Raw genomic sequence first — 27,978 nt, 5'->3', positions numbered from 1 at the left:
GTGGACGTTATGTGGTGCATGACTATATGTATACAGTATGTGTATATATATGTAAGTATTTATACATAGCCCTGATGGCACAGTGTTTAAGAGCTTGGCTGCTAACCAAAAGGTTGGCAGTTTGAATCCACTGGCTGCTCCTTGGAAACCCTGTGGGACAGTTCTACTCTGTCCTGTAGGGTCGCTGTGAGTCGGAATTGACTTGACAGCAACGAGTTTGGCTTTTTGGTTTTATACACACATGGTATAAACTAGTTGCCATTGAATGATTCCAACTCATGATGACCCATGTGTGTCAGAGTAGAACTGTGCTCTCTAGGGTTTTCAGTGGCTGATTTTTTGGAAGAAAATTGTCAGGCCTTTCTTCCGAGGTGCCTCTGGGTGGGCTCGAACCTCCAGCCTTTCAGTTAATAACCAAAGGTGTTAACCATTTATACTACCCAGGGACTCCACATACTACTATAGTAGTATTATGCTATTAGGAGCCCCTGGGTGGTGCAAGAGCCCTGGTGGTGCAGTGTTTAAGTGCTCGGCTGCTAACCAAAAGGTTGATGGTTCGAACCTACAGGTTGCTCTGCAGAGAAAGATGTGGCAGTCTGCTTCTTAAAGATTACAGCCTTGGAAACCCTTTGGGGCAATTCTGCTCTGTCCTATAGGGTTGCCATGAGTTGGAATCGACTTCAGTGGCAGTGGACTTGGTGTTTGTGTTTTGGGTGGTGCAAATGGTTAAGCGCTGGACTACTAACTGAAAGGATGGTCGTTCAAACTTACCCAGAGTCACGTCAGAAGTGAGGCCTGGCAGTCTGCTTCCGAGAGGTCACAGCCTTGAATTTCTTTAACATGGCTGCGTATAGCACAGAATGTTCTAATTCCCAATTTTCAAGACTGAAAATTACTTTTCCGTATTTGCCTTGCTCTCATGCAAAGAGTGGAAATGTTCTTGTTGCTATTACATTATTCCTCAGAACTCTTAACATCTTTTATTCCTTTATCATTTTGTGTTTTCTTTTAAATATTTCATCAAGACTTCAGTAATAATATGCTTTCCTATTTATAGAGTGGTAATTTTACTAGCAAGTAACTTTTAATTTGAATGAACTCTGTCATCATCATGGAAATAGTTCTTTACTAAAAATTCTAGTTAACAAAGCTTAGCTGTTTAAAGATGTTTCTCTTCTTTAGTATCTTTTGTTTTATTAGATAATGTTTAAAAGCAGGGCTTCTCAGATGTAGCTGTTACTATCTATTTATTGCTTACAATGGTTTTTGACAATTGTTCTGTTTCTATTTTTTTCCTATCTGGATGGTTTGTTATGCAAAGTGAAGTTAAGATATGGGGATGGGAAAGTAAGCAGAATTAAATAAGGTTAGTGATATGTTTGTGTTATGAGAATATGTGGAGTCTATAGGAAAGACATAATATTAACATTTTGAAATATATTGTACTCTTCTTTGTCTTCCCAACCATTCATTGCAACTCTCTCTAGTCTTTAAGTTGCCTAATGATGCCACTTATGGCTACCCACATTGTGTAACTGTGGCTTATGTGTTCTACACTACCTGAGATTTCGAGTGATAAGATCTGATTCCAGTAACCCTATTCTTTTTATTATGGAGTTAGCATGATGTTTAAAAGCAGCACCTATAAAGTCAGACTGTTGTTAGGTGCCCTGGAGTCAGTTTTCGACTCGTAGTGTGACCCCATGTGACAGAGAACTTCCCCATAGAGTTTCTTGGTTGTAGTCTTTTCAGAAGCAGATCACCAGGTCTTTCTCCTGCAGAGCAGCTAAGTGGGTTCTAACCAACAACCGTTTGGTTAGCAGCTGAGTATTTAACGATTGCACCACCAGGGCTCCTTAAAGTCAGACTTCCTGGGTTTTAATTTTGGTTCTACCACATATTTCTGTACTACCTTGGACAGTTTACTTATTTCTCTATGCCTCAGTTTTTTCATCTTTGAAATAGAAATTTTATTACTATTTATTTGTGATTTTCTTTTGTATGGACTTCACATATAATTAAGACAGAGCTACCTCATTGCTTCTGTAGTTTATTTGACAGACAATAGACATGTTACTTAATCCACGATGGCAATTAAAGATTGATATATTCTGCACTCCGTTTTTTATAACTGAAATGCTCATGGTTCAAATCCACCAGCCACTCCACGGGAGAAAGATGTGGCAGTCTGCTTCCATGGAGATTTACAGCCTTGGAAACCCAATGGGGCAGTTCTGCTCTGTGCAGAAGAGTTGCTGTGAGTCAGAATTGACTCAGTGGCAATGGGTTTGTTTTGTTTTGTGGTGTTTTTGTATCTAAGGGGAAAATGGCAAGGATATAAGCTATTGTGAGGGGTTTATTTGAGAAGGTCAGCGTTGATGGTCTTGTTTAATGAAGAAGAGATTAAATTATACTCTGTATATTTGCTAAAGCCTAGAAATTTAATCATTAATTAAAAACTTACACATATACCTTAGAATTAAAGATGATTATATCACAGTCATGCTGGATAATTTCTCTGTATAATTTTTTTCTTGCTCATCCTTCACTTATACTCATTTGTTGATAGCCATGTTTTATCTCTAGCTCACTATTCTTCAGAGTAGAGTTGAACCGTAAAATACTGCTGTTAAGTGAAGGAACCCATAGGTCTAATTCAAGAAGGGGGAAAACGACAGAAAAGATACTTGCCTTTTTTTTTTTTTTTTGGTCTTTTATATGCTTGTTTTTTGAGACAGGGCAAGAAAATCAAGCCTCACATGAGTAAAATTAGTCCCAAGCAGAGAAGCTTAGCAACTGCTAGTCTGACTGGTTCTTAGAATTTATGTAAAGGGAATACTACTATTATTGTAGCTTAAGACTCTCCAAGAGTTTAAAAACTATATTTAAGATTATATTTGTTACTGGAAACAACCAAGCATCAAGAGGCCTGGTCAAATAAATTGATACAGTTGAACACTGGACTGCTGTGCAGCCATGATGAAGATGAGGCAGACATAGATGAACAGATACAGAAAGAACTCTAAGATACATTATTAAATGAGAGAAATAATGTATAGAATATGTATAATGTAATCCCATTTTTTCCCCAGTAAATTTAGAAAGACTCTTCCCTTTTTTTTCCCCAGTAAATTTATGCTGGTGTGCACAAATATTTTTCTAGAAGGATACACAAGATAATATGGCTTTACTCTTTATATATTGTTTGACATTTTAATCATATGTTATTTTCATTAAAGTGCATAAACAATTGAAAATACATTTGTGTATAACAAAACATTGGAAGGAGTTCTTTTAAATTTCAGACCAAGAATCTATCTTGATTATTTTCCTTGCTGAAGGAATTTTATGGCTCTTAAACTCAGAAAAATTATTTAAAATAAAATTACTTTTTCCTAGGATTTCCACTTAAACAGAGTTAATTTGGAAGAATCTTCAGGAGTAGAAAATTCTCCAGCTGGTGCAAGGCCAAAGAGAAAAAATAAGAAGTCTTATGATTTAACTCCAGTTGATAAATTTTGGCAGAAACATAAAGGAAGGTAAGTGAGAAAGACATCAGAATGTAAAAGATATACCTCTTAAAGAGAAATGAATATGTTATCTGACTTAATGAATTAGACCTGAAAAAGCAAATCAAAACAATCATGGTGGTTTATCCACACAGTGAGTGGGCATTACTATTAAATATAGATATGTAACTTTATTGCTTGATTCCTTCCCGATGTCTAGGTTTTTGTTGTTGTTTTGCAGGGGCCATTTCCCTTGTCAATAAGCTCATACCATGTGATTTTACACATAGTCTTTCTAAAATTTTTTGCTATCCTTACTACCTTCTACAAGACCATCTCTGTCTTTAATTGAAATAGGTTTTTGTGATGGGGAAACATTGGGATGGGAATTTTTCATCTATTTCTATGTTTGCCATTATGTTGTTGTTGTTAGGTGCTGTTGAGTCGACTCCGACTCATAGCGACCCTAATTACAACAGAACGAGATACTGCCCAGTCTTGCGCCGTCCTCACAGTCTTTGCTATGTTTGAGCCCATTGTTGTTGTAGCCACTGTGTCAGTCCATCTGATTGAGGGTCTTCCTTGCCATCATATGACCCAGTGTTTAGATAACTGTGGAGAGAGTACCTAAGCCTGAAGCCCGGAGATTTATTCAAAGTACATTAGAAGTAATATGTGAAAAAATTGTAATAATTTCCTGTGTGATTTATTCTAGGCAGATAATACACATTCCACCTGTTGCTATGTTCCCTTAACACATAAAGTACTTCATGGACTCAGTAACTATTAGAGAAAGAGAGAGAGTCAGAAATAGAATCAGTTCCTGGGTGGCACAAATGGTTAAGCACCTGGCTACTAACTATAAGAGGCAGTTTGAATCCACCCAGAAGCATCTTGGAAGAAAGTCCTGGCAGTCTGCCTCTGAAAGGTCACAGCCATTGAAAACCCCAAGGAGCACATTTCTTCTCTGAAACACGTAGGGTCCCCATGAGTCAGAAATCGACTAGACGGCAACTGGTTGATTTTTTGGTATCCTGATAATCTGTTTTTCTGTTCTCAGTTTACATTTATGTTCAAAGAGAAGTAGAATATAGTCTTGGTTCAATATGCTGTTTTTTTATATGTCTTGTTTTTTAAAAACACTGGAAAATCACATTACTGTAACAAAGAATTTGACTCTGCAGAGAAAAATTGCTATATTTTTCTTTCTGACTAGGGCAACTTTTAGGTACTGTTATAATCGATTTTAAATAATTTTCTTCCCTTTGTAGTCCATAGTCTAACATTTCCTTCCAGAATGGTGAAGTACAAGGAATTGCATTTCATTAGAAAGACATTTATTTATAGAAATGGAGGATGTTTTAAAGTTAATTTTAAAGTTGACATTCTCTAATAGAGTAAAGCCTAAGAAAAAAGTCTCTTTATTCAAATGTGGAAATTTTGAATATTTTCCTTAGGCCCTATGATTTAGGAATAGATAAGAGGTCAATTGAATAGTAAGAACTTTAATCTTTTGTTTGTAGGTAGACATAGACTTCTTATTCTAAATATTGTAGTACAATAGTGCATAAATAAAAATCTACACAAGGCCGATCCCCAAAATGTGAAGATAAATTCACATACCCACTTTCCCCCTTCATCTCTGACACCAGCCACCCATGTGGCATTTTCTCTCTCTTTTACCCTAACCACCCAGAGTTAGGTCTTTACAAAACGACTGCCTACACAACCCTCTTCTGCCCACCAGCCACCCGAGGCTGGTTCCTCACAAGTTATGACTCTGTCCTTCTAATCAACTGCCAAATAGGCAGCCACCAGGTCCTGCTGGCTTTTTTTTTAGCCCCGCTGGGCTGGATAATTCGCTAGAATGACTCACAAAACTCATGGAAACTATCTATACTTACAGTTACACATTTATTATAACCAGAAAGGACACAAGCAAAAAGACATATCAGACAAGATCTGGGAGTGGTTTTGGCATGAGACTTGCATTGTCCCAAGGGATTTGCCTTGCTGTCCCGTGTATGGATGTTCTCACCACTCCTAGAGACCCAGAAAGGAACCTCCAAGGTCCAGAGTCCCTTAATCATTGGGGTCTTAATGAATATCCATGACTGGTGCCTTAATGCATAATTATGATCGATCCAGTCAGTGAATTTGCATGCTGTATCATGCCCCCCTCCCTGCTTGAAATTAGTTTTCCAGGTGTGGGGCTTGTGTAGCTCCTACTTGCCTGGCTATTTTAGAAAGACAAAGAGCACCTTAATTGCTCAGGCAATTTTCAGAAACCAGATGTATAAAAAGCCAAATCTAGTTCTTTGTCCCACCAATAGCCATGTGGGCACAAAGACACAAAGATAGTGTAGAGTTAAACAAGCAACTTAAACCTTTCTGAGCTTCAGTTTCCTCATCAATAAAATGTGAGGATAATAATTTTAACTATTGCCCTATTTCAGAACGTTGTTAGAAAGGTTAAATGAGATAGTGAATAGAACAAAGTAACTTCGCCAAGGTCACCCAGCTTTCATTGGCAAAGCCAGAAATGGAACCTATTTCTAGCAGATCCCAAATCCCCTAGTCTTAACTATTAATAGTACTTACCTCAGCAGGACTGTGGTAAGGATTATATTAGATAGTAAAGATAAATCCTTAACATAGTGTTTGGCATACAGTAAGCACACAGTAAATGTAAGCAGTTATTCATTGTTAATTCTGAGACCTGAAGATATTGGAGATTTTAAGGATCATCTAGTACGACCAGTAAGTATCCTTCGCAGATGAAGCTAGGGCCCTGAGAGGGTAAGAGTTTGCCTGTACAGGTAGTTTCCATTGTGATTAGATGGAGCAAGGGCTTTGACTCCCCAGCGCAGTGCTGAAGCCTTAGTGCTATTTTTTGCCAGCATAGACTGTGCTGGAGCAGGAGATAAGTGCCTGGGGTGTTTATGTAAAACTAGACTGTGTTCCTCAGAATCCATCAGCAGCAACTCTTGTCATTTCTGCCAGACTCCATTGGTTGACATGTGCGATCCTTAGTGAAGTGTTTTCAAGTGTCAGGGCTAGAGGAAGGAGAGGGGTTTTTATTTCCCTGCTGATGACAAGACCTTCTCTTTTTTAAAGGAGAAAAAGCTTCTGGCCTCCCATAAGGCTGTAGATGAAATATACTTGTTATAAACCATTTCATGGTTAACATATCCAAAACCAAACCCACTGCCATCGAGGTGATTCCGACTCATAGTGACCCTGTAGGACAGAGTACAACTGCCCCATAGGGTTTCTAAGGCTATAAATCTTTATGGAAGCAGACTGCCACATCTTTCTCCCACGGAGCTGCTGGTGGCTTCAAACCGCTGACCTTTTGGTTAGTAGCTGAGTGCTTAACTACCATGCCACCAGGGCTCCTTATGCACCCTAGGTCGTCTAAAGCCCGGGTCTGCAGATAATAAATGTACAACATGTGGAAAACAGAACACAAGATGTCCTCATGTGCAAATGGGGAGCCACAGCCCTGCAGAGAGCAGGGTGACAGAGCCAACATACAGTCATCTAGAATTATTCAAGATTAGTACTATGTGACACTTTTCTTACCTTAGCTGCTCAATGATTGCAGGTCAGTTGTGTCTGAAGTCTATGTAAATTACTGCAAAACAACACTCATCTAGAAGTTAACAGATATTAGACCCTCCAAAACTGTGGCTCAAGTTCTATTTTTCCCAGTAGTATTCTGGAATATTAAGGATACAGAGTTGACAGGATTTTTTTTTTTTTTTTCACAATTAGTTGCAAACATATTTTTAAAGTGTCATCTTTGTAGTTTCATGGACCCTTTTCGTAGACTATATTGTTAATTTTGGTGGCAATATTTAATTGATGTTTATTATACTTATGAGTTCTCTTCCCATTTTTCAGTTACTTAAATATTTTTTTCTTTTAACAACATACAGGTGAAAAGAAAATGTAATATGTTTAATGAGAAGGAATAGAAATAAAATTTAATCAGATCATGATTTGCATTTTAAAGAAATAGTATTTATAATATAGATATTAGAAAGACACATAGTTGTATTATACTAAATGTTTTCTCTCTTTTATATATAAAATATATTCAAATCCAAGTAAGTGCATTTAAAATAATAATAAATCGTCATTTTATATATATGTCAGATTTCTCTCAAAATCAGTCTTTTAATGTCATACTCATAGTTTCTCTTATGCAACATTGTTTTAGTCCATTTCCAGAAGTTGCAGAATCAGTTCAGCAAGAACTAGAATCTTATAGAGCACAAGAAGATGAAGTCAAACGACTTAAAAGCATTATGGTAAGATTCTGTTTGCTTTCTAAGAGTTATAGGGAAGTAGAAGTACATCTACAGGGAGAAAGAGGATTTTTGTTTTTTTTTTCCACACCTAACAGTTCAAGGCCATTTATTGCTTTAGTAACAACAAAACTATTCTTATATAAAAAACCTTTTTTTTTTAAATAGAAGCAGATCCCACTGGTCAGGCCACTGAGGGGATAGGAACAACCACTGAGTGGTCTTAAGCTCGTCTTCCACAGTATCTTAGACAGAAGACAGAAATGAGGTTGATAGAAAGTAAACATCAGTTTATTTTTTTAAAAAATCTAAATACTGTGGAGAAGAGCAGAGGTTTATAAAATAATAATATGAATTTATGATTTAAAAATGTATAGTATATAGTGTGACCTAATTTTAGAAATAGATGTTCCAACAGTGCTTATCCTACTATACTTTAATCTAACGTCAGATTTCAGCTCTACTTTTTAACCATGTGACCTGTGGCAAGTCTCTAGGCCTGTTTTCTTATCTGAATATATCAGCTGATCCTTTATTAGGTCATCCTACCACTTAGACTGGTGGTAACTAGAAGTTTTCTTTAACTGTTAAAAGTGCATATACTTGCTCCTTGCAGGAAAAGTATTGTTATTCTGAGTGACCTAAATCTTATTGTTTATTAGCAATTTTAGAAATGTATTGATTTTTATGCATGGGCCTGGGATTTTTGAAAAGTTACTAGGACCTTTTTTTCCTTTCAAGGGACTAGAAGGGGAAGATGAAGGAGCTATAAGTATGCTTTCTGACAATACTGCTAAGCTAACCTCAGCTGTTAGGTAAGTAAGCAGTGTATCCTCTTTGAAGTCTTTCTGTTAAGATTGATTTTGAAGTAAAAAAGGTTAATATTTTTAATAATGGGAAACATTAGGTAATAGCAAATATATCTTTGATTTTAAAGCGCTAAACTGTTTTTAACATGTTCAGGCTGATACTATTTCCCACTTAAGATGTAGCAAATTATTTGCTTCTTTCACTAGTTAGAAATGTATAATGGGAGAAATTTTACCAAGAAGATAGTATTGGTTATAAAGTAAAGCAAGTTATTATTAATTTTATCATTGCTGCTATTACTTTCTTAACTGAAGGTTGAGCAGTTTTTGGATACTTTGAATGCCGTCTAGAAAGAGAGAGAGGAGAGAATGAGAAATATAGGTAAAAGCAAATTTCATTAATCTGATTTCGTTTGATATCTCCGAACTTTGGAATCAGAACATGAAATGGTGGAAATGATGATATCTGGAATATTTTAAACTAAGAAGCATTTCACCTGTGTTAAAGTGATAAATGCTGTGTGTTTTCAAGCCTAGAGGTTAAATGCTGTTGATAGAAAGTTTAGCTTGTCGTTTTGTCACTGTTTTCACTGTTCTGAGTTTTCTCAGAGGAAACACTCATGGTGGAGTTTATTAAAGTTTATGTCACTTTCTTAGAAAATTTAATGGTTAATTTTCAATTTTTTGATACTTGTAGTTCTTTGCCAGAACTCCTTGAAAAAAAAAGACTTATTGATCTACATACAAATGTTGCTACTGCTGTTTTAGAACATATAAAGGTAAATTTAACTTTTTCTCCACAATACGAACTTGTATTTGTATAGGGTTTTGTACTTTGCAGTATGTTTTCATATTCATTATCTCATTCAGCCCTCACTCTAACTTTGTGAGGTGTAATGGCAGAAGGCAGCAGTATCACCTTCACTTTTTGCAAGTGAGGACACTTAAGAATCCAGAAAAAAAATAGCAATTTTCTCAAGGTTACACATTTAGTAAATAAGTGTCAGAATCTGTGGGATTTCTGTTCTATTGCACTGCCTCAGTACTATCTTAGACATATTATTCTGCTAACAGTAGACCAAGGAGCCCTGGTGGCACAGTGGTTAAGTGCTCAGCTCCTGACCAAAAGGTCAGTGGTTTGAACCCGCCAGCTGCTCTATGGAAGAAAGATGTGGCAGTCTGCTTCTGTGAAGATTACAGCTTTGGGTACCTTATGGGGCAGTTCCCCTCTGTCCCTTAGGGTAACTGTGAGTTGGAATCGACTCGATGGCAGTGGGTTTTTAAACACTAGACCTGTATGTACCATCAGAAATACAGAGTTAGAAAAAAAGACTTGCCATTGAGTCAGTTCCGACTCATGGCGACCTCATGTATAGAACTGTATGCCATAGGGTTTTCACTGACTGATTTTTTGGAAGTGGATCACCAGGACTTTCTTCTTCGGCACCTCTTTGTGGACTCAAACTTCCAACCTTTCTGTTAATAGCTGAGTTAACCATTTGTACCACCTAGGGACTCCAATATGGAGTTAGGCATCCCTTTTATATAGTGCCGTCTGAAACATCCATTAATGATATCACTTCATTATATAAATTGGTTCTGAACTTCTTTAATTTTAGACAAATCTGTTAAGGAGCCTTGGTGGTGCAGTGGTTAAGCGCTCAGCTGCTAACTGAAAAGTCTGTGGTTCGAACACACCAGCCACACTGTGGGAGAAAGATGTGGCAGGCTGTTCCCATAAAGATTTATAGCCTTGGAAACCCTAGGGGGCAATTCTACTCTGTTCTGTAGTGTCGCTATGAGTCGGAATTGAATCGATGGCAGTAGGTTTTTTGCGGGGGCAGGGGGGCGGTTGGTTAGCATTAAAATATTTGAGTATATTTGAAACAAATATGTTGGGATGTCTTTATGCTGGTATCACAGTTCTTTTTCTCATTATGTTATTCATAAGTACCCCGTATCAGCTTGACTTGATCACTTCTTCAGTATTCTACTGCCACTTATTCTCTGGACATGGAGTTGAATTCTAGTGGCAAATTTACCATGCTCTAGGACTTGGTTGTTACTGACCCATACTTTCTATTTGATACGATGCATTTGAAACTGTTTAAAAAGCTGAATATGTTTGCTGCCTGTCAAAGATGGTGATAACTCCTCAGATCTATGGAGAAGGGACTTAAACCTTTTTCTTTTTTAATGATTTAAAAAGTCATAGAGCATTAGAGAGGAGCTAATGTAGATAGGTGATGGGCATTATACAGCATAGAATTTAAATCTGCGTAATTTCTATTGAGTTGATAATCTAATTTTTTTCGATCATTTGCTTCTTTCACTAGTTAGAAATGTGTAGTGGGAGATATTTTACCAGGAAGATAGTATTGGTTATAAACGAAGACAAGTTATTATTAATTTCATTCTTGCTGCTATCATTTTCTCCACATCTTGATAATTAATAGTTGGTAGAGACTAGAAACATAATACATAGTCTTATAGGTGATTCTACTCACGATATTTTTCCTTCCATATGTAGCATCTCTGTAAAATGGAAAAAGGCTGTTTAGATAGATCTTTTTAGCTGAAGTAATTGTCTCCTGTGGAGATTTTATATAATATTTTATATATATTTTAAAACTATATATATAGTTCTAGACTGTATAGATATATATATTTAAACAGTTTTAGACTATATATATGTAAAACCAGGTGAAATGCAACAGAGAGCTATATTGAGAATTTCCTTCAGTAGGAGGGAAAAGCTTTGCTTACAGGACTAAATATGAAGACTTAACCTAATATAAAAAGTTAAAACAAAAATATATTACTCTAAAACAAGTAAAATACAGGTTCTAGCTTACATGTATTGAACTATATTTATGTAATTAAGTTCTTGTAATTCATTCAGCATTTTTTGAGTACATGGCTACATGCCAGGCAGTGTGCTAGGTACTGCATGCATGTAAATAGAAAATTAAAAACAAATCTGAGAAGTTGTAGTTGTTAGTAATCCTGTGGGTGCTTTGAGATTTGAGCTGTTTTGTGGATTCCCGTTGACTTAACAGTTTTTTTGTTTATTTTGCCCATTAATAAAAGTTTATTAATTCTTACATTTTCTTTCTGACCTCAGTTTTCACAACTGTAGAACCAGGAAAATGCCAATCTCAGTTCATGCTTTCAACTGAGTTGTTGGACCCAAGGTAGCTAATTCTTACATACTTAGGGAAGTGCATAGTTTTATCTTATCCATAAAACTTTACAAACACTATCCTGCCACTAATTTACACAAATATACTCTTCAGTAACAGGTCAGAGATTACAGCTTATAGTTTGAGAAAATTTTGGTCCAAGTAATTTACTTATTCATTCCTATTTATTTAGTGTCTCGAGGTGTATTGGTGTAGGCCTTGGAAATACTGAGCTAAACCAGACAGACAGGTACTCTGTTCTCTTGGGGCTTATATTGTGACAGGGATGAGAGACAAAATTGTGACAGGGATGAGAGACACATTAGAAAACAAGATAACTTCAGCCATTTTAATGTGAAAACAAGGTGATGTGAGGTCATAGAGAATGGCTGAAAAGGCTACTCTAGAGTAAATAGTTAGGAAAATCATTTTTAATAAGATGATGTTTGAGTTGAGACCTGAATCACAAGTAGGAACCAGTTAGTGATGATCTCAGGGCCAAGCATTCTAGGCAGAGGGAATAATTAGTGCGAAAGCCTCAAGACAGGAACAAATCTGGTGTATTCAAGGACCTAGAAGAAGGCTGGTACACTTATAGTGAGGAGGGAAAGAATGATAGAACAGGGAATCAAGACAAGCAAGAATTTAACTGTGATGAGAAGTCATTGGAGGGTAATGAAATGATCTGTGTTTTAAACAGAATGGACTGAGGAGGGTGAGGGATGAGTGGGTTATGGGAACAAATATGAAACTGGAAGATAGCTATTATAGCTATCTAGGTGAGAGATGGTGGTTTGTAAGGGAAATTTATTTATGAAATTCTTTATGATGTTTATTTGTGATTTAACACTAATGGAGTTATGTGAATTTTTCAGAATCATTTTGTGCTAATAGAAGCCATATATCTGAGATGATTTAATATGACACCATGCCTGACCTAAACAATTCTGCTTTAATACTTGGTCACTTGGCTCTTTTTACGAAAGAAGTTGTTTCTTTCAGGCCTGCTACTTCTCTGGCAGAGCATCTTATGCTAACAAACTGATTTGTCATTCAAGATGTTGAGTGAGTTTATGTTAAGCTACACATTTTGGAATAATTGTTTTGCTATAACTCAAGGAAGACAGCGTTTTCCTAACAGAATCTGATTTAAAGAAACTGTTGTACAAAGGACATTCACTTTGCTGAGGGGAAATAGTGGCTTGTATAGAACACACTATTCCTAGTTGGATCATTCTAGGAAACCCAATTAATATCAGGTATTTTTTTATCTTAGATAAGGAAGAGTGTTTATTTTAAATGTTTACATATAAATTATGGATGTATTTATTAAGTCACATACTCTGTTATCCTAATATAAGAAATTCTATTAGTGTAGAAAAATTGGAGTCCTCTCTTAATGTTGACCATCTCTTTTTTTTGTTCAAGTTCCTCTTCTCCCTTGTCAAAACTAGCACATAAACACTGTTGTTTCCATTACTTCACATTAGGTCTACTTACAAAATTTCTTCTTACAGTTTTCTGCAACTATTAAATTTCCAACTTTATAATATTTTTAAGTAGCATGTTTATTTGTATATTTACACTTTCTACCTTCTGGCTATAATGTTAATATTAATTAGAGAAGGATTTTTTCTCATGATCTTTTTTTCTCTTCACCAGAATTTCTTGACCATCTGAGCTTTACTTCATTGTAAACATTTATTCACCTAAACAGTAAATATTTTTTTATTATTTCAGTAAAACCTGCAAAAGCTGGAACCTGTGTAAGGCAGAAACCTGTCAGAGAAGGAAAACAAATATTTTCCACTAATAGAGAGCGATAGAAAAGTGGTAAGACTGCACCCTGTCAAAGGCAGAAAACTTGCAAGACCTAGAAAAACAAGGCAGTCCTGTTGAGTTCCAGCTCTCACAGGTTTCACTGTATTACCAAGAATATGAAGACTGCTTATACAGAGATCTCAAAGCACTTCTCTTGGTTTTTGTCTTTATTGCATTTTTACATATTTTTCATTTTGAGATGTTTGATTATCGCTGTTTCTTACATTTCCTTAGATCATTTTCTGAAGCAGGATAATCTCTTTAGAAGTATTGGCAGTTATCTGGCAATCAGTGTTTTAGTTGAAAGTTAGAAAGAGCCCATCAGTTCACCACAACTTTGGGAAATATTGTCACTTCAGTTTGTTGCTATTCTGAGGATTTGTGTGGCTTGAGTAATTCACCATGGTCTAATAGATTAAAGAGTAAACTGTAGAATCCTTATCTGTCTTGAATAGTCTTTTTTTTTTTTTTTAGCCTCTTCTTTAGCAGCTCTTTGATTTCTAATACAAATATGACTTTCCTCACTTGTTGGTATTGAGGAATGGCTTCTGGGATTGCTTAAATAATTTGTAGACAACCTGTTTGAATTATTCTTAGCACACTTGCATAGGCAAACTGAATTAAGTACTCTTTAGCACCAGATATCTATGAAAAGGGAAGAAACCTACTTGTAACGCATAGTAAATGAGAGAGAGAAATGGCATCAGGTACTCTTTCCTCTAATGCTCTTACCTAAAAGGAAGAGCTCTAACGTCTGAATGATCATCTGGATGTGGTTGACCAAAGACTAGCTGCTAATAAGCTGCTGTAGATCAAAGTTTGATTGTTGCTAGACCTCCGTTTTTGTTTTGCTCCTTCTTGTGGAGAAAATTGAGAGGGCTGAATTATATCTGAAGGCATCATCTGATCAAGCAAACATGTACCGCCTTAGGTCTACAGTCTGAATGAGGCTTCGCCCTCACTAGCTCCTCCTCCAGGGGCCTTATTTTTCTTTGGCTCAACTTCTTTATCTTTCTTTGGGTAAGAAAAGCTTTCAGAATAAAGTAGAAGCTCCCTCTTGTCTCCACTTCACCAACACACCAAATTAACAGATGGGCTCCATTTCCTCTATAAAACATAGTGGCTAATGGCCGCATTATTGACTTGCTCGCAGCTGGCAGCTAGTGTACTTGTTATGTCTGTGCCCTTTTCTACTCTCTGCTCTCACAGGTTGATTGTTTTGTTTACCAAGGAGTCAGTTGTATTTATTTCCAATCTATTTATGTCAATTATATGAGTATGAAAAGAAAGTTGTTGGTTTTTTTTAAAAAAAAAAAAAAAACTAAGTTGCATATCTTGGAAAGACTTGACGAAAATGGATGACTTTAAAATGGTTTTAATTATAGGTTAAAAAAATATAAAACTTTGGAAATTCTCAAAAAATATTATACTCAAATTGCTTTGCAAATGTCTATAGGATTTTTGGCTCTGTTTCATTTACTATACTAGAAATCAGAACATTTCTCTGGCTGGATTTTGTGCTGACCTGTTTAAAATGATCTCTTGTCAGTATACATACCAAGTGAATGTTCATATGAGCTTGGTGTCTGTTCTTCAGGGTAAGAGGAAAACATATTTTGTAGCAGAAAATTCCCAGTGGAAAAGTAACACCCTCTTTTACCCCTTCTCATCCCAAATAAGATTAGTCACTATCAGAACCTAAAGTTTTTTTTGTCTTCAAGTCTGACCAAAGATAGCTCTTGAGTGGAGTGTCCTTCAATTCCTTATTCACTATGTATTTCTGGAGATTGCTTCTACATTAAAAAAAAAAAAAAAAAAAAGTGTGAAATTAACTTTCTCTAGCTCTTTTCTCTCACTTCTCTGCTTTTGTGAAGTTGAAGCATTGTCATTTAGCAAGACCCAGTTTAATAGATTCATAAAGGTTAAAATTTAGAGGAATAAAGAGCTCTCTAAATTCAAAAATAAGAAAAGAACCCAACTTAAAAATGGACAAAAGATTTGAACAGGTACTTCACTAAGGAAGATACACGATAATAAAAAAGCTTAACATCATTAGTCACTAGGGAAATGCAAATTAAAACCACAATGAGATACTGTTATACATCTCTTAAAATGCCTAAAATTAAAAAGACTGACCATACCAAGTGTTGTCAGGTATGTGGAGGAACTAGAATTGTCATACACTGCTGGTAGAAATGTAAGATGGTACATCTACTTTGGAAAAACAATTTGGCAGTTTCTTAAAACGTTAAACACGTATATACTGTATGAGCCAGCCGCTTCACTCCTAAGTATTTACCAGGTCACATCTGGAGGAAGGGATATCCAAATATAACCCTGGAAGGTGGTAGGAATTAAACATGTGAAGAAGAAAGGAAGAACAAAAAGGCTAGGGTATAAAGTTTTCAATTTAAATATAGGTTATATTCTAAAAGTCTGTTTCTAAGTTCATTACAGCTTAGGATATACTGTCCTAAGATATTATGTGGTAAATAGGTCCCTGTCCCACAGCCCTATTTAATCCGTAAGATGTATTAAATATTGTATAGCAACAAAGAAGGGTTCATCATTCCCTCTCCTTTCTGAGAAGTAGGGGGAGGGGAATGTTGGCAGTCTTAGTGGTAGAAAGGAGGTGTAACTCTTTCTAATCCCTTCTTACTTTTCCTCTCACTGCAGACTGGTGCTAGGGTATAGATGTGGGGGGTTGGAGAAGAGTAAGGACAAGAAATATGACTCTAGACTTTGCTGTCAACCAGTCACACGCTGAGGTAAGAAATCAGAATTGTAGCTAGCAGTGAACAGGGAGTCCAGGATGGTAGTGTCTGTAGCTAGGATGGCATGTTAGTTAACTAGTGCTGCTATGACAGAAATACCACAAGTGGATGGCTTTGACAAAGAGAAGGAAGAATTCAGGATTTGAAATCCAAAATTCAGGGCACCAGCTCCCAGGTAATGCTTTCTCTGTCTGGCAGTTTTGGAGGAAGGTCCTTGTCATCAGTCTTCCCCGGATTTAGGAGCTTCTCAGTGCAGGGACCCCAGGTCCAAACGATGCACTCTGCTCCCAGCTCTGCTTTCTTGGTGGTAGGAGGTCCCCCTGCCTCTGTGCTGTTTTATATCTCAAAAGAGATTGACTCAAGACACAACCTAATCTTGTAGATTGAATCCTGCCTCATTAACATAACTGCCTCTGATCCTGCCTCTTTAACATCATAGAGGTAGGATTTGCAACACATAGGAAGATCACATCAGATGACAAAATTGTTGCCAGTCACACAATAATGGGAATCACGGCCTAGCCAAGTGGGCACACATTTTTGGGGGACAAAATTCAATCCACAACAGATGGAAAGAGGAATGGTAAAGAGAAGGAAAAATCCCCAGCAGTTATCAGAAGGAAACAGGAAGTCCTTTTGTGTCCTGTGTGGGTCATCTGGCAAATATTCCCAGGTAATGGATTTTCAGAAGGCAAGAGATGTATGCTACCTGTACATCCCAGATGACTTAAGAATTATGCATTAGGGTGAGGGAAGGGAAAAGCTAGTTTTAGGAAGAGTTTCTTTACATCGTCCTTTTCAAATCCAGTATGGTATAACCAGTCAAATGTCCAGTACAATGTGTAATTTGTTATAAATATTAAGGTCGTGTACTGAAAAGTGAAAGAAACGTCAGCCCAATTGCTTATTGATAACAGCCCTAAAATTTGGAGAAAAACACTAGAATATTTTTTTATGACATACCTCCCTGGAAATCCTTCCTAAAGAGATTTTTGAGAAATTCATGGGTCTCAGAAATTATATTTTGTACTCCATGCATAGTGCTTTTGGCTTTTTATAATATTCCCTTTTTTACTCATTTATTCTTGATTTTTATTAACGCTGCCAACAATCTCAATTTGTCTATTCTCTTAACCTTTTTGTTTTATTTGATTAATTTGTCTATTATCCATGTCACTCTTGTCATCCAAACTGTATTCTCCTTTGAACCCATGTTGTATAATAATAATCAATCTTTGGAATTATAAAGGTTGCTTCTCTTAGTATTTTCCCTTATTTCAAGAAATTGAGAAACAGTATCTATAGATATTAAATCTCTGGTCAAAATGACTCTTTACCACATATAAATAAACTATGTGTATTACAAAGAAAACAAATATATACTAATTAACAAATATACTTTCTTTCATAAAGCATATACAAAGGAAGCAATAAAATTGTTCTTGAGGAAAATATAATTTTCCCTACTCTTTATCTGTGGTGTACATTGGAGTCTGACCTGGATTTGAATCTCAACTCTCTACTACTGCTACTCTGGTAACCTTGAACAAATTTATGCTTCTGTGTGTCAGTTTCTACTCTTTTAAATGGGACTAATAATTTCTAGTTCGTGTTGCTATTTGGAGAATTAAATGAGATAATCTAAGTTAGTTTTTAAACATTAACACTGGTTCTCTGTAACCCTAGAGCTCTATGGAGACATTTAATGGGGTCACTTGTATCTATTATGTTTAAGTTTCTGCAGATTTGGTTTGAGAAAGAGGGTCCTGAGGTTTACCATTTAAAAATATTTGAAAGCCATACCTGTATGTAAAGTGCCTAGCATATAATAGGTGCTGAACAAATACTGGTTCTCCTATGCAGGTTAGAAAATCTGTACTTCACCCCTGTTATTCTTAGATGGTGCTCCATCATAGTCCATATATTAAAATTCTGACTAAGTTTCTTTTTTCTTAATAGCTTTATTGTGATATAATTTACATACCATACAATTTACCCACTAATTCATTGGTTGTTAGTATATTCACTGTTACACAGCCATTACCACAGTCCAATTTGAGAACATTTCTTCACCTCAAAAAGAAATCCCCTACTCGTTAGCAGTCAGACCAAGCTACTTTTAGACTCCATTTGCTGTGCTCATCAGATGTTGAAGTGTGAGTAAATTAATACATCAAGAAGGACAAAATGAATCTAATGTCTCTATCTACGTAAATCAGTTAAGAAACATAGTTCAGTTGTACATTCATCTTTGCTATTTCAGTTTTTTCTATAAGATAAAGTAGCTCTTCCCTTTCCATTATGGCATTTAGCATACTTAATTTTATATATTAAATCACCAAAGACTTGATTCTTCATTTTTTTTTTTTTAACTTCTAGAAGTTCATTCATCTAATTCCATGACTTTAAAGATGACTGCTGGGTCTGTATCTATCCAGCTCTTAGCTTAGAAATCCAGCAACCACTTTATCAAGTACTTGTTATGTACCAGATGCTGTGTTAGAGTCCCTAGGGTTAAATGATTAATTATACACACTCCAGGGAGTTTACAGTTTTAGAAGGATGACATATAAACAAAGAACAGTAATACAGTGTGATCAGTGTTTTTATAGACAAGTATGTAAAGTACTGTTGGTACACAGACAAAGAAGTAATAAATTCTTCCAGCCAAGGAGGAGATTGGGGGAGGTGCGGGAAGTAGAGAGAGCAGATTGAAGAAGGAGTGGCAGGGAAGCTACAAAGAAGAGATTTCAGCTGGACGTTGAAGAATGAGTAGAATTTGCTGAATAGATGTTGGAGGAAGAATATATTCTTAAAGTATGGAAGAATATATTCTTAGAAGTGCTTAGACAATAACGTGAGCCTAAGCCTAGAAGATTAAAAGCACACACAGTGTTTAATGAACAGACGGTGAATTATTTGATGTGACTAGAGGGAACCAAACCTAATGAATAGTGGCAAGATAGAAAGGTTGCCTGGATCAGATTCCCTCTTCCTTTCCCCTGGTTTCACTCTACAGATAATTAGCCTTTCCCAATCTAATGTTCTTGTTAACATAATTCCTGCTACCGTCATCCTAGTTCTCTAGGAGTTGTCTTTGACTTCCTTGACTATGTTGCTTTCTGTATCTAATCTAAGGTTGATTATTAAATATTTGTCTCTTCCTTTCCATTCCCTCCATTACCATGGTCTCCTTCCTAGGATCACCTTTATATTTCTTTTGTCTATTTTTAGTTTTATACTTTTTTGTTCCTAAGACTTCACCTCTGATCTATTTTACTATTTAAAGTAGCTTTATAGAGTAGCTAAAATAGTTCCTCTATCAGGGAGTGAAGAATATGAAAGGCCAGAGATTTTATAAGGAAAACTATACTACGAGTTTCCTTATTATATTCTTACCAAGAGCTCACTGATTAGGAAGTTTTCTGTACACTGATGTAGAAAAGTCTCCAGAATATATTGTTGAATGAAAACAAAGGTAATAAGAGTATATATAGTACATTACCTTTTGTGTTAGAAAGGGGAAAGATATTAGAATATAGACTGTATTTGTTTACATTTGCATAAAGAAACTCTGAAAAAATATAGAAGAAATAATTGAGTAAATACCTGTAGGAACAAGAAGAAATGGGGCGGAAGAGGACGGGGTGAGAAATGAGACTTCCCAGTGTATACCTTTTTATGTTGTTCATCCTGTTCCATATATGAAATCCACTCCTTAGTCTACCATTCAGATTTCTCCACTCTGACTATGCACTGGTATGATCCCTTTAACTGAAATGAACTCACTACCTACCCATGTCTCCAAATCACTTTAAAAACTCAACTAAAAATTCATCACTTCCTCCACAAGTGGCTAATTATTTCATTCTGTTGTCTTAGCATAATATGTTTATGTTCTATATATGTTTGTTCTTTGATGGTATTTCTAAGTATTCTAACTTATTTCATGAATGATTTCTACTCCCACTTAGATTGTAAATGCCTTCAAATAGAAAACATGTTCATTTCTCTCTTTTGTATTCTCTGAAGTATAATAGTTGCTTGATAATGATCATTTTAATTTTCTTTGGAGGATCCTAATTTGTTAATTTTGTTTGGATAATTTTAATCAACAGAATTTTAAAGGTATTATACAGAAAAGATAGATTTGACTGCCTTTCCATTATCTACAGAGTATTAAGTAGAAAAATTAATAAGGAAAAACAGTTTTATAAAAAATAATCATGGGATTTAATTCAACTAATGTAGCTTTCTGTCCAGTTAGGGTGGAAATATGTGGATTTGTACACTAAAAAAGTAAACATAACTTGACCACCTGACATTAATTTACGTGGAATATAATAGGATTTGTATGCTAGTTACTAATGAATACAATAATGGAGATTTGTGTGATTTTTATCTTTGCTAATATATGTGTGACATGAAGAGCTAATTCTTAATTTGTAAGTAAAATATGGTAAACAAAATAAACAATCTGTTTTTTTCTACATGAGTAAAAAGAGTAAGAAACTTTAAAATAAGTTCTATTAGGAAATGACCATTTGCTTTTAAAATTGATCATAGACTATAGAAACTTGTAAGCTAAAGACTCTTAGTATATTTTCATTACTTAATGTAGTCTAATCAAGTATTTATTTTGGAACAGGCAAGAAAACTGGATGTATATTTTGAATATGAAGAAAAAATAATGAGCAAAACTACTCTGGATAAATCTCTTCTGGATATAATATCAGACCCTGATGGTATGTACCATAAATTTGAGGTTAGTGGAAGTTTCACATCTGATGCATCCAGCATTTTCAATTTGAGTAAAATCTGAATAGATTATTGTTTTTCCAGCAATTGGTGCTAATGGTGAGGTAATTAAACGAAGTATTCACTGTTAAAAAGTTTGCAGCACAGCAGCTCTTACAGTGGAAAAATGATTTTCATTTTATTTTATCAAACTTTTCCTTGATAGTATTTAAGTGCTCTTTTTATTTGTTTGTTTAAAGTCATATATCCAAAGCTCAATTTCTGCTGGATCCCGGAAGAAGGTATAACGTTTAGATTCAAAATGAGTATCTGTAAGAGATATATTTTGATTACAGGTATACTTTGGTTTACCCTTAAAAAGTTTTCTAAGGAAATGTATCTAATGTGGATTCTATTGTAAATGTTTAGGGAATTCACTTTTTGAAGGAACTCAGTGGTCAATCCTTTTATGTGTATATTTATCTAAATACTTGTATGTTCGATTTTCTTAAAACAAGATGTAACTATTTGTACTTAGAAAAAGTAATCTAACTATTCCTTTCAGTTATAATAATCACGGAATCTATAGAGTGTTTTAGTCTCTAAAATTCTCTGAACTTTAGAGACTGGTTGATCAGTTCAGAATAGTTTTCAATTCAGATCTCAGTTGTTTTCCAAAATGGATGAACAGCCTAAGACCCATTTTGCATATAAGCTGTTTGACTGAATTATGATGGTTTTTGAGTTATAGTTTTGATATGAGTTTTAGATTTTATTCCCAATTGGAAAGTAATAAAAAAAAAAAGTCCAGATTGTATTGTAATTAAAGGTTTCATTCATAAAAACCTCTGAGAACTCTTAAGTACTGCTTACCCTTTTAAAAAGCTAGATTTGTGATGAGAACCTACCATTTTGAAAGTATATACACTTTACAGTGGAAAGGGTTATATATAAGTCTATCACTTCAGAACTATTCTTTGTTATTTACAATACATTTTGAGTAAAGTTAAAACAAATAAGTGTATTAATAAAAAAACCAGAACCCTTGTTTTCCATTTCCTCTTCCTTTCTCATAGTGTTATTCCTAAAGACATTAGGTGAGGCGGAGCAAGTGGCACCAGAATACCATTCATGCAAAATGGCAGTCTGGTGCCCCTTTGGCCTAGAACAGGATGTTGGAACCTGAACAGGATTAGGAGGGCATTTATATGGGAGGGAAGGCAGATGAGTAATCTGGTATGAAGTGTCAAAGTCTAAGAAAGGTGTGCAGGGTGTCCACGTTAGGGGCAGTCCAACCAGGGGTGTAAGAGCCCAAACAGATTGAAAAGGGTAACTCTACAGAGCGGCAACCCACTGTGGGCCCAGGTCGGGTGAGAAGCATGTGGGTAGGTCCATTGTAGAGAATCTGAACCCAAGTGCAGTGAGAAAGGCATACATGCAGGTGAGGGGATGGCAGCAGAGAAAGGAGATTTGATACATACAGGGGACTGATTAAATAAGTAAATATATAGGGTAATATAAAGGGAGCCAGGTTTCCCATTGTCAGAGAAGGGAGTTATAAATATGGAAAGGGAGAAAACTAGAATGAACCCTGTAGTGCTAGATTGGATTTGGAAGTGTGGAATTGGAGGTGTGAAGTTAGTTGTTTGACTATGTATTTGACAGATTTGAGAGATATAGAAATAAATACAGGGGTGTATGTCCGTGTGTGCATGCATGCACATGCATATATGTATTCCCTAGCTGTGTCAACTGAGAGGACTTGGGAGCAGCAATATGTCAGTAATAAAGATTTTGGCTTTTACTGATAGATATTCCACTAGGACTCATTGGAGAAGTGGCTGATTCCAGGACTGAGGTAGGGAGGGAAAGTACAAAATAAACCTCAAATTTTGTTGTGCCAAAAGCAAGGGAAGTACTCAAAAAATGACAAGACAATCAAAAGTACCCAAAAGTCTGCTTGGAAGAACTCCCAGTGGCCACATCATGACAATTTGAGCATCAACGTAAATAATAATACTACTGGATTATAGCCCACTGAATGAAACAGGAAGCTATGAGTCCATACAGATACAAATGAATAAATTGAATATCTACAGAATATTTCAAAGTACCTCTCTACAAAAAATACTAATTACAAATAAAGAAATTTATTTGTGGAGAATACTGATAGATACCGTATGTCGTGGATTGAATTGTGTCCCCCAAAAATATGTGTATCAGTTTGGCTAGGCCATGATCCCAGTATTGTGTGGTCGTCCTCCATTTTGTGATTGATGAAATTTTCCTATGTGTTGTAAATCCTAATCTCTGCATATGGTTAATGAAGCAGGATTGGGTTATGCTGAAGAGGATTAGCATGGGATGCAACACCCTTGCTCAAGTCACATCCCTGATCCAATGTAAAGGGAGTTTCCCTGGGGTGTGGCCTGCATCACCTTTTATCTTACAAGAGATAAAAAGAGAGAGAAGCAAGCAAAGAGTTGGGACTTCATACCACCAAGAAACAAGAGCCAGGATAATAGTGCATCCGTTGGACCCAGGGTCCCTGCGCTGAGAAGCTTCTCAACCAGGGAAGATTGATGACAAGGACCTTCCTCCAGAGCTGACTGAGAGAAAAAGGCTTCCCCTAGAGCTGACACCCTGAATTTGGACTTGTAGCCTACTAGACTATGAAAGAATAAATTCCTCTTTTGTTAAAGCCATCCACTTGTGGTATTTCTGTTAAGACACCTTAGCAGGTAATCATAGTGAACATCATCAGTAATGAGACATAACAAAATAGAGTACCACCCAATAGGATGCAATGTGAAGAACACAGCATCACTTTTGTCATATTCCTGCCAGAAGATGCATAACTTGAATATAGTCATGAAGAATCCTTAATCAGACATCTTAATTGTGGGATATTCTACAAAAATTGCCTGTGATCTTCCAAAATGTCAAGGCTGTGGAAGTCAAGGAGACACTGAGGAACTGCTTCATACAGAAGAAGACTAAAGAGGCATGACAACTGTATGCAACACATGATTCTGAAATTGGTCCTTTTGCAATAAAGGGTATTAGAGAGATAGTGGCAAAACTTGAATGGGGACTAAAGATTAGATGGTAGTAATGTATTAATGTTAATTTTCTTATTTTGACAGTTGTTATTTTGAGGTTATACTGGAAAATGCCTTTGACATTCTCAAATTATTCTAGATTATTTAGAGAGAGAAAAAGTTCTCTGAAATATACTTAAAACTTCTCTCTAAGATACATCAGATTGCTTGCTCAGTGCGGGAACTCTGACGTTAAAATGGAGAGCAGTCACAGGATAGCCTTAAATGTGACAAGAGGTTCTAGACTGTGGCTACAGGCTGTAGCATACATGTGTATAATTTCTATTTGGCTCTCCAGTGATTACTGTCATTATACACATCAGGATGCATTCCAGCCCTTACCATCATATGACTCTTAAAATCTCAGCTGAGTTGGGGCCTTTATTAATACTAGAAATAAGTAAAAAAGTAAATATGTTTCTCCTTGAAGAACAGTGGGAACTGTTCCTTCTTTAAGCAAAATAAGTGCCTACTGTTAGAAAAGGCTGTACTAGAGGATAAGGATATTGAAAGCAACAGCAAGGCCCCAGAGACCCCTAAACAGAGGAAGGGAACGTTCCTCTTCTGTCTTAGGAGCTATGGTTCTCAGAGGGTGGGGCAAGCCCCATTGGCTTTTTTTTCTTTTTTGTCCTCTAGGTGCTTGGTCACAGGTGCATTCATAGTTGCAGGAAATGTTCAGTGGAACAGATTAACTGAAACCAAAGCTTTCTAGCTGGAGCACAAAAAAGGGAAGGCCAAGGGAATTGGAAAGTACCAAGGGGGTTGCAGAGAGGAAGGAGCTCAGGAAAACAACCCCATAAAGTTGTGAATTCCTGGGCTCACCCCTGAAATGCGCTTGTGTGGATCTAATCCTAAACAGTATTCCAAACATTGATGAGTAAACTAAGAGCTAGACTACCTCCCAGTTCCAAGACTGGTTAGTGGATGGTGGGACAGGTCCCATAGCACTGCAAAAGACTTTGAAAACAGAACTGGTGATGGAATCAGAACCCACAGACAGCTGGTCAGAACTTGCAGCCTCAACCCAATCAGAATGATTACCTGCTAAAATAAAAATATCAGCATTCTCCCGGAACTTAAACAAGACCCAGAGTCCTGTAATTTAGTATTTAAAATGTCTAGGATACAATCCAAAATTCCTCAGCATTCTAAGAACCAGGAAACTCAACCCACATGAAAAAGGACAGTAAACAGATGCCAAAGCTGAGATGTCACAAATGGAATTATCTGACAAAAACTTTAAAGTAGCTAGGTAGAAGATCCCAAGGGATCTACAAAAAAAACTCTTAGAACTTTTAGTGAATTTAGCAAGTCTACAAGATACCATGTCAACACATAAAAATCAATCAAATTCCTGCTTTCTAACAGTGAACAATTGAAAACTAAAATTAAAAAATATATACCATTTAAAGTAGCTTCCCCCAAAAGTAAAATAATTATAGGAATAAATCTAATAAAACATGTACACAAGCTGTATGTTGCACCTTCAGAAAGTTGATGAAAGAAATCTGTGTCCATGGATTGGAAAGTCAATATAGTAAGGTTGTCAGTTCTCCTCCAAAATGATTTACAAGTTTAATGTAATTCCAACCAAAATCCTAGCAGAACAGCCAACATCATTCTCAACGGAGAGAGGCTGAAAGCATTCCCACAAGAGTAGAAACAAGACAAGGATGCCCTTTATCACCATTCCTATTTAACATTGTGCTAGAAGTCCTAGCTAGAGCAGTAAGGCAAGAAAAAGAAATAAAGGGCATCCAAATTGGAAAAGAAGAAGTAAAACTATCCGTCTTCACAGATTATGTGATACTATACATAGAGAACCACAAAGATTCCACAAGAAAACTACTAGAACTAATAGATTCAGCAGAATAGCAGGATACAAGATCAACATACAAAAATCAGTTGGATTCCTATATACCAGCAAGGGGAACTTTGAAAAGGAAATCAGAAAAACAATATCATTTATAATAGCAATAAAAAAATAAAATACTTAGAAGTAAATCTAACCAACCAGGCATGTAAGAGACCTATACAAAGAAAACTACAAAACACTATTGCAAGAAACCAAAAGAGTCCTACAGAATCGAAAAACGTACCATGCTCACAGATAAGAACACTAAACATTGTGAAAGTGTCAATTCTACCAAAAGCAATCTATAAATATAGTACAATCCCGATCCAAATACCAACAGCATTCTTTAATGAGATGGAAAACTATTCACAAACTTTATATGGAAAGGAAAGAGGCCCCAGATAAGCAAACTGGTATTGAAGGAAAAGAACAAAGTAGGAGGCCTCACACTGCCTGACCTCTGGACCCTACTATACAGCCATGGTAGTCAGAACAGCCTGGTATTGGTACAACAACAGACATACAGACCAATGGAACAGAATCGAGAACCCAGATGTAAATCTATCCACCTGTGGTCAGCTGATCTTTAACAAAGGACCAAAGTCTATTAAATGGGGAAAAGACAGTCTTTTTAACAAATGGTGCTGGCAAAACTGGGTGCCCATCTGTTATTAAAAAAAAAGAAAAGAAAGAAACAGGACCGATAACCTCATACCATACACGAAAACTAACTCAAAATGGACCAAAGACCTAGATAAATATAAAACCTGAAATGATAAAGATCTTGGAAGAAAAAATAGGGACAATGCTCAGGCCCCTAATACATGGCATAAATACAATATAAACCATAACTAACAACACAAACTCCAGAAGATAAACTAGATAACTGGGAACTCCTAAAAATTAAACACTTACGCTCATCAAAAGACTGCACCAAAAGAGTAAAAAGAAAACCTACAGACTGGGAAAAAAAATAGGCTATGACATATCCGACGAAGTTCTGATCTCTAAAATCTACAGAATACTTCAACACCTCATCGACAAAAAGAATAATCATCCAGTTAAAAAGTGAGCAAAGAATATGAACACACACTTCACCAAAGAAGACATTCAGGTGGCTAATAGACACATGAGGAAGTGTTCAAGATCATTAGCCATTAGAGAAATTCAGATCAAAACTACAGTGAGATACCATCTCATCCTTACATTGCTGGCACTAATCAAATAAACAGAAGATAACAATGCAGAGGTTGCAGGAAAATTGGAACTCTTATGCATTGCCAGTGGGAATGTAAAATGGTACAACCACTATGGAAAACAATATGGTGCCTCCTTAAAAAGCTAGAAATAGAAATACCATGCTATCCAGCAATCCCACTCCTAGGACTATATCCTAGAGAAATAAGAGCCATCACACGAATAGACATACGCACACCCATGTTCACTGCAGCATTATTCACAATAACAAAAAGGCAGAAACAACCTAAGTGCCCATCAACAGATGAGTGGATAAACAAACTATGGTACATACACATAATGGAAAACTACACAACAATAAAGAACAATGATGAAGTCACGAAACATCTCACAACATGGATGAATCTGGAGGGCATTATGCTGAGTGAAATGAAGTCAGTCACAAAAGGACAAATACTGTGTGAGACCACTATTATAAAACCAAAAAAAAGGTTTACACAGAAAAAAACAATCTTTGATGATTTTGTGGGAGGGGAGGGAGGAGAAGGAGAAATCACTAACTAGATAGTAAACAAGTGGGAACTTTGGTGAGGGGAAAGACAACACACAATATATGGGAATTCAGCAAGGCAAAGTCATAGAAACTTCCTAGACACATCCAGATACCTTGAGGGACTGAG

The 27,978-nt window shown here is 36.1% G+C and overlaps 1 protein-coding gene across 4 annotated transcripts in view; it reads left to right on the top strand.

The window, feature by feature from the left end:
• The window catches only part of SCFD1 (sec1 family domain containing 1), a 114,771-nt gene that overhangs the window by 43,585 nt on the left and 43,208 nt on the right, over window positions 1–27,978 (top strand). For all 4 annotated transcript variants that reach the window (XR_002824121.1, XR_002824120.1, XM_004376537.3 and 1 more), the window contains exons 11-15: window positions 3,400–3,539; window positions 7,735–7,825; window positions 8,564–8,637; window positions 9,329–9,410; window positions 21,057–21,153. Coding sequence is in view for 2 of the 4 variants with exons in the window: in XM_004376537.3 (XP_004376594.1) it covers window positions 3,400–3,539; window positions 7,735–7,825; window positions 8,564–8,637; window positions 9,329–9,410; window positions 21,057–21,153 (484 nt within the window). In the remaining 2 variants the exon portion in view is untranslated. The remainder of the gene's footprint in view (window positions 1–3,399; window positions 3,540–7,734; window positions 7,826–8,563; window positions 8,638–9,328; window positions 9,411–21,056; window positions 21,154–27,978) is intronic.

This window comes from Trichechus manatus, unplaced genomic scaffold (genome assembly GCF_000243295.1).
Source record: "Trichechus manatus latirostris isolate Lorelei unplaced genomic scaffold, TriManLat1.0 scaffold00043, whole genome shotgun sequence".
Classification (NCBI taxonomy): Eukaryota; Metazoa; Chordata; class Mammalia; order Sirenia; family Trichechidae; genus Trichechus; species Trichechus manatus.
Note: the sequence above shows the minus strand (reverse complement) of the source record. Positions and strands in the feature narration are given on the sequence as shown.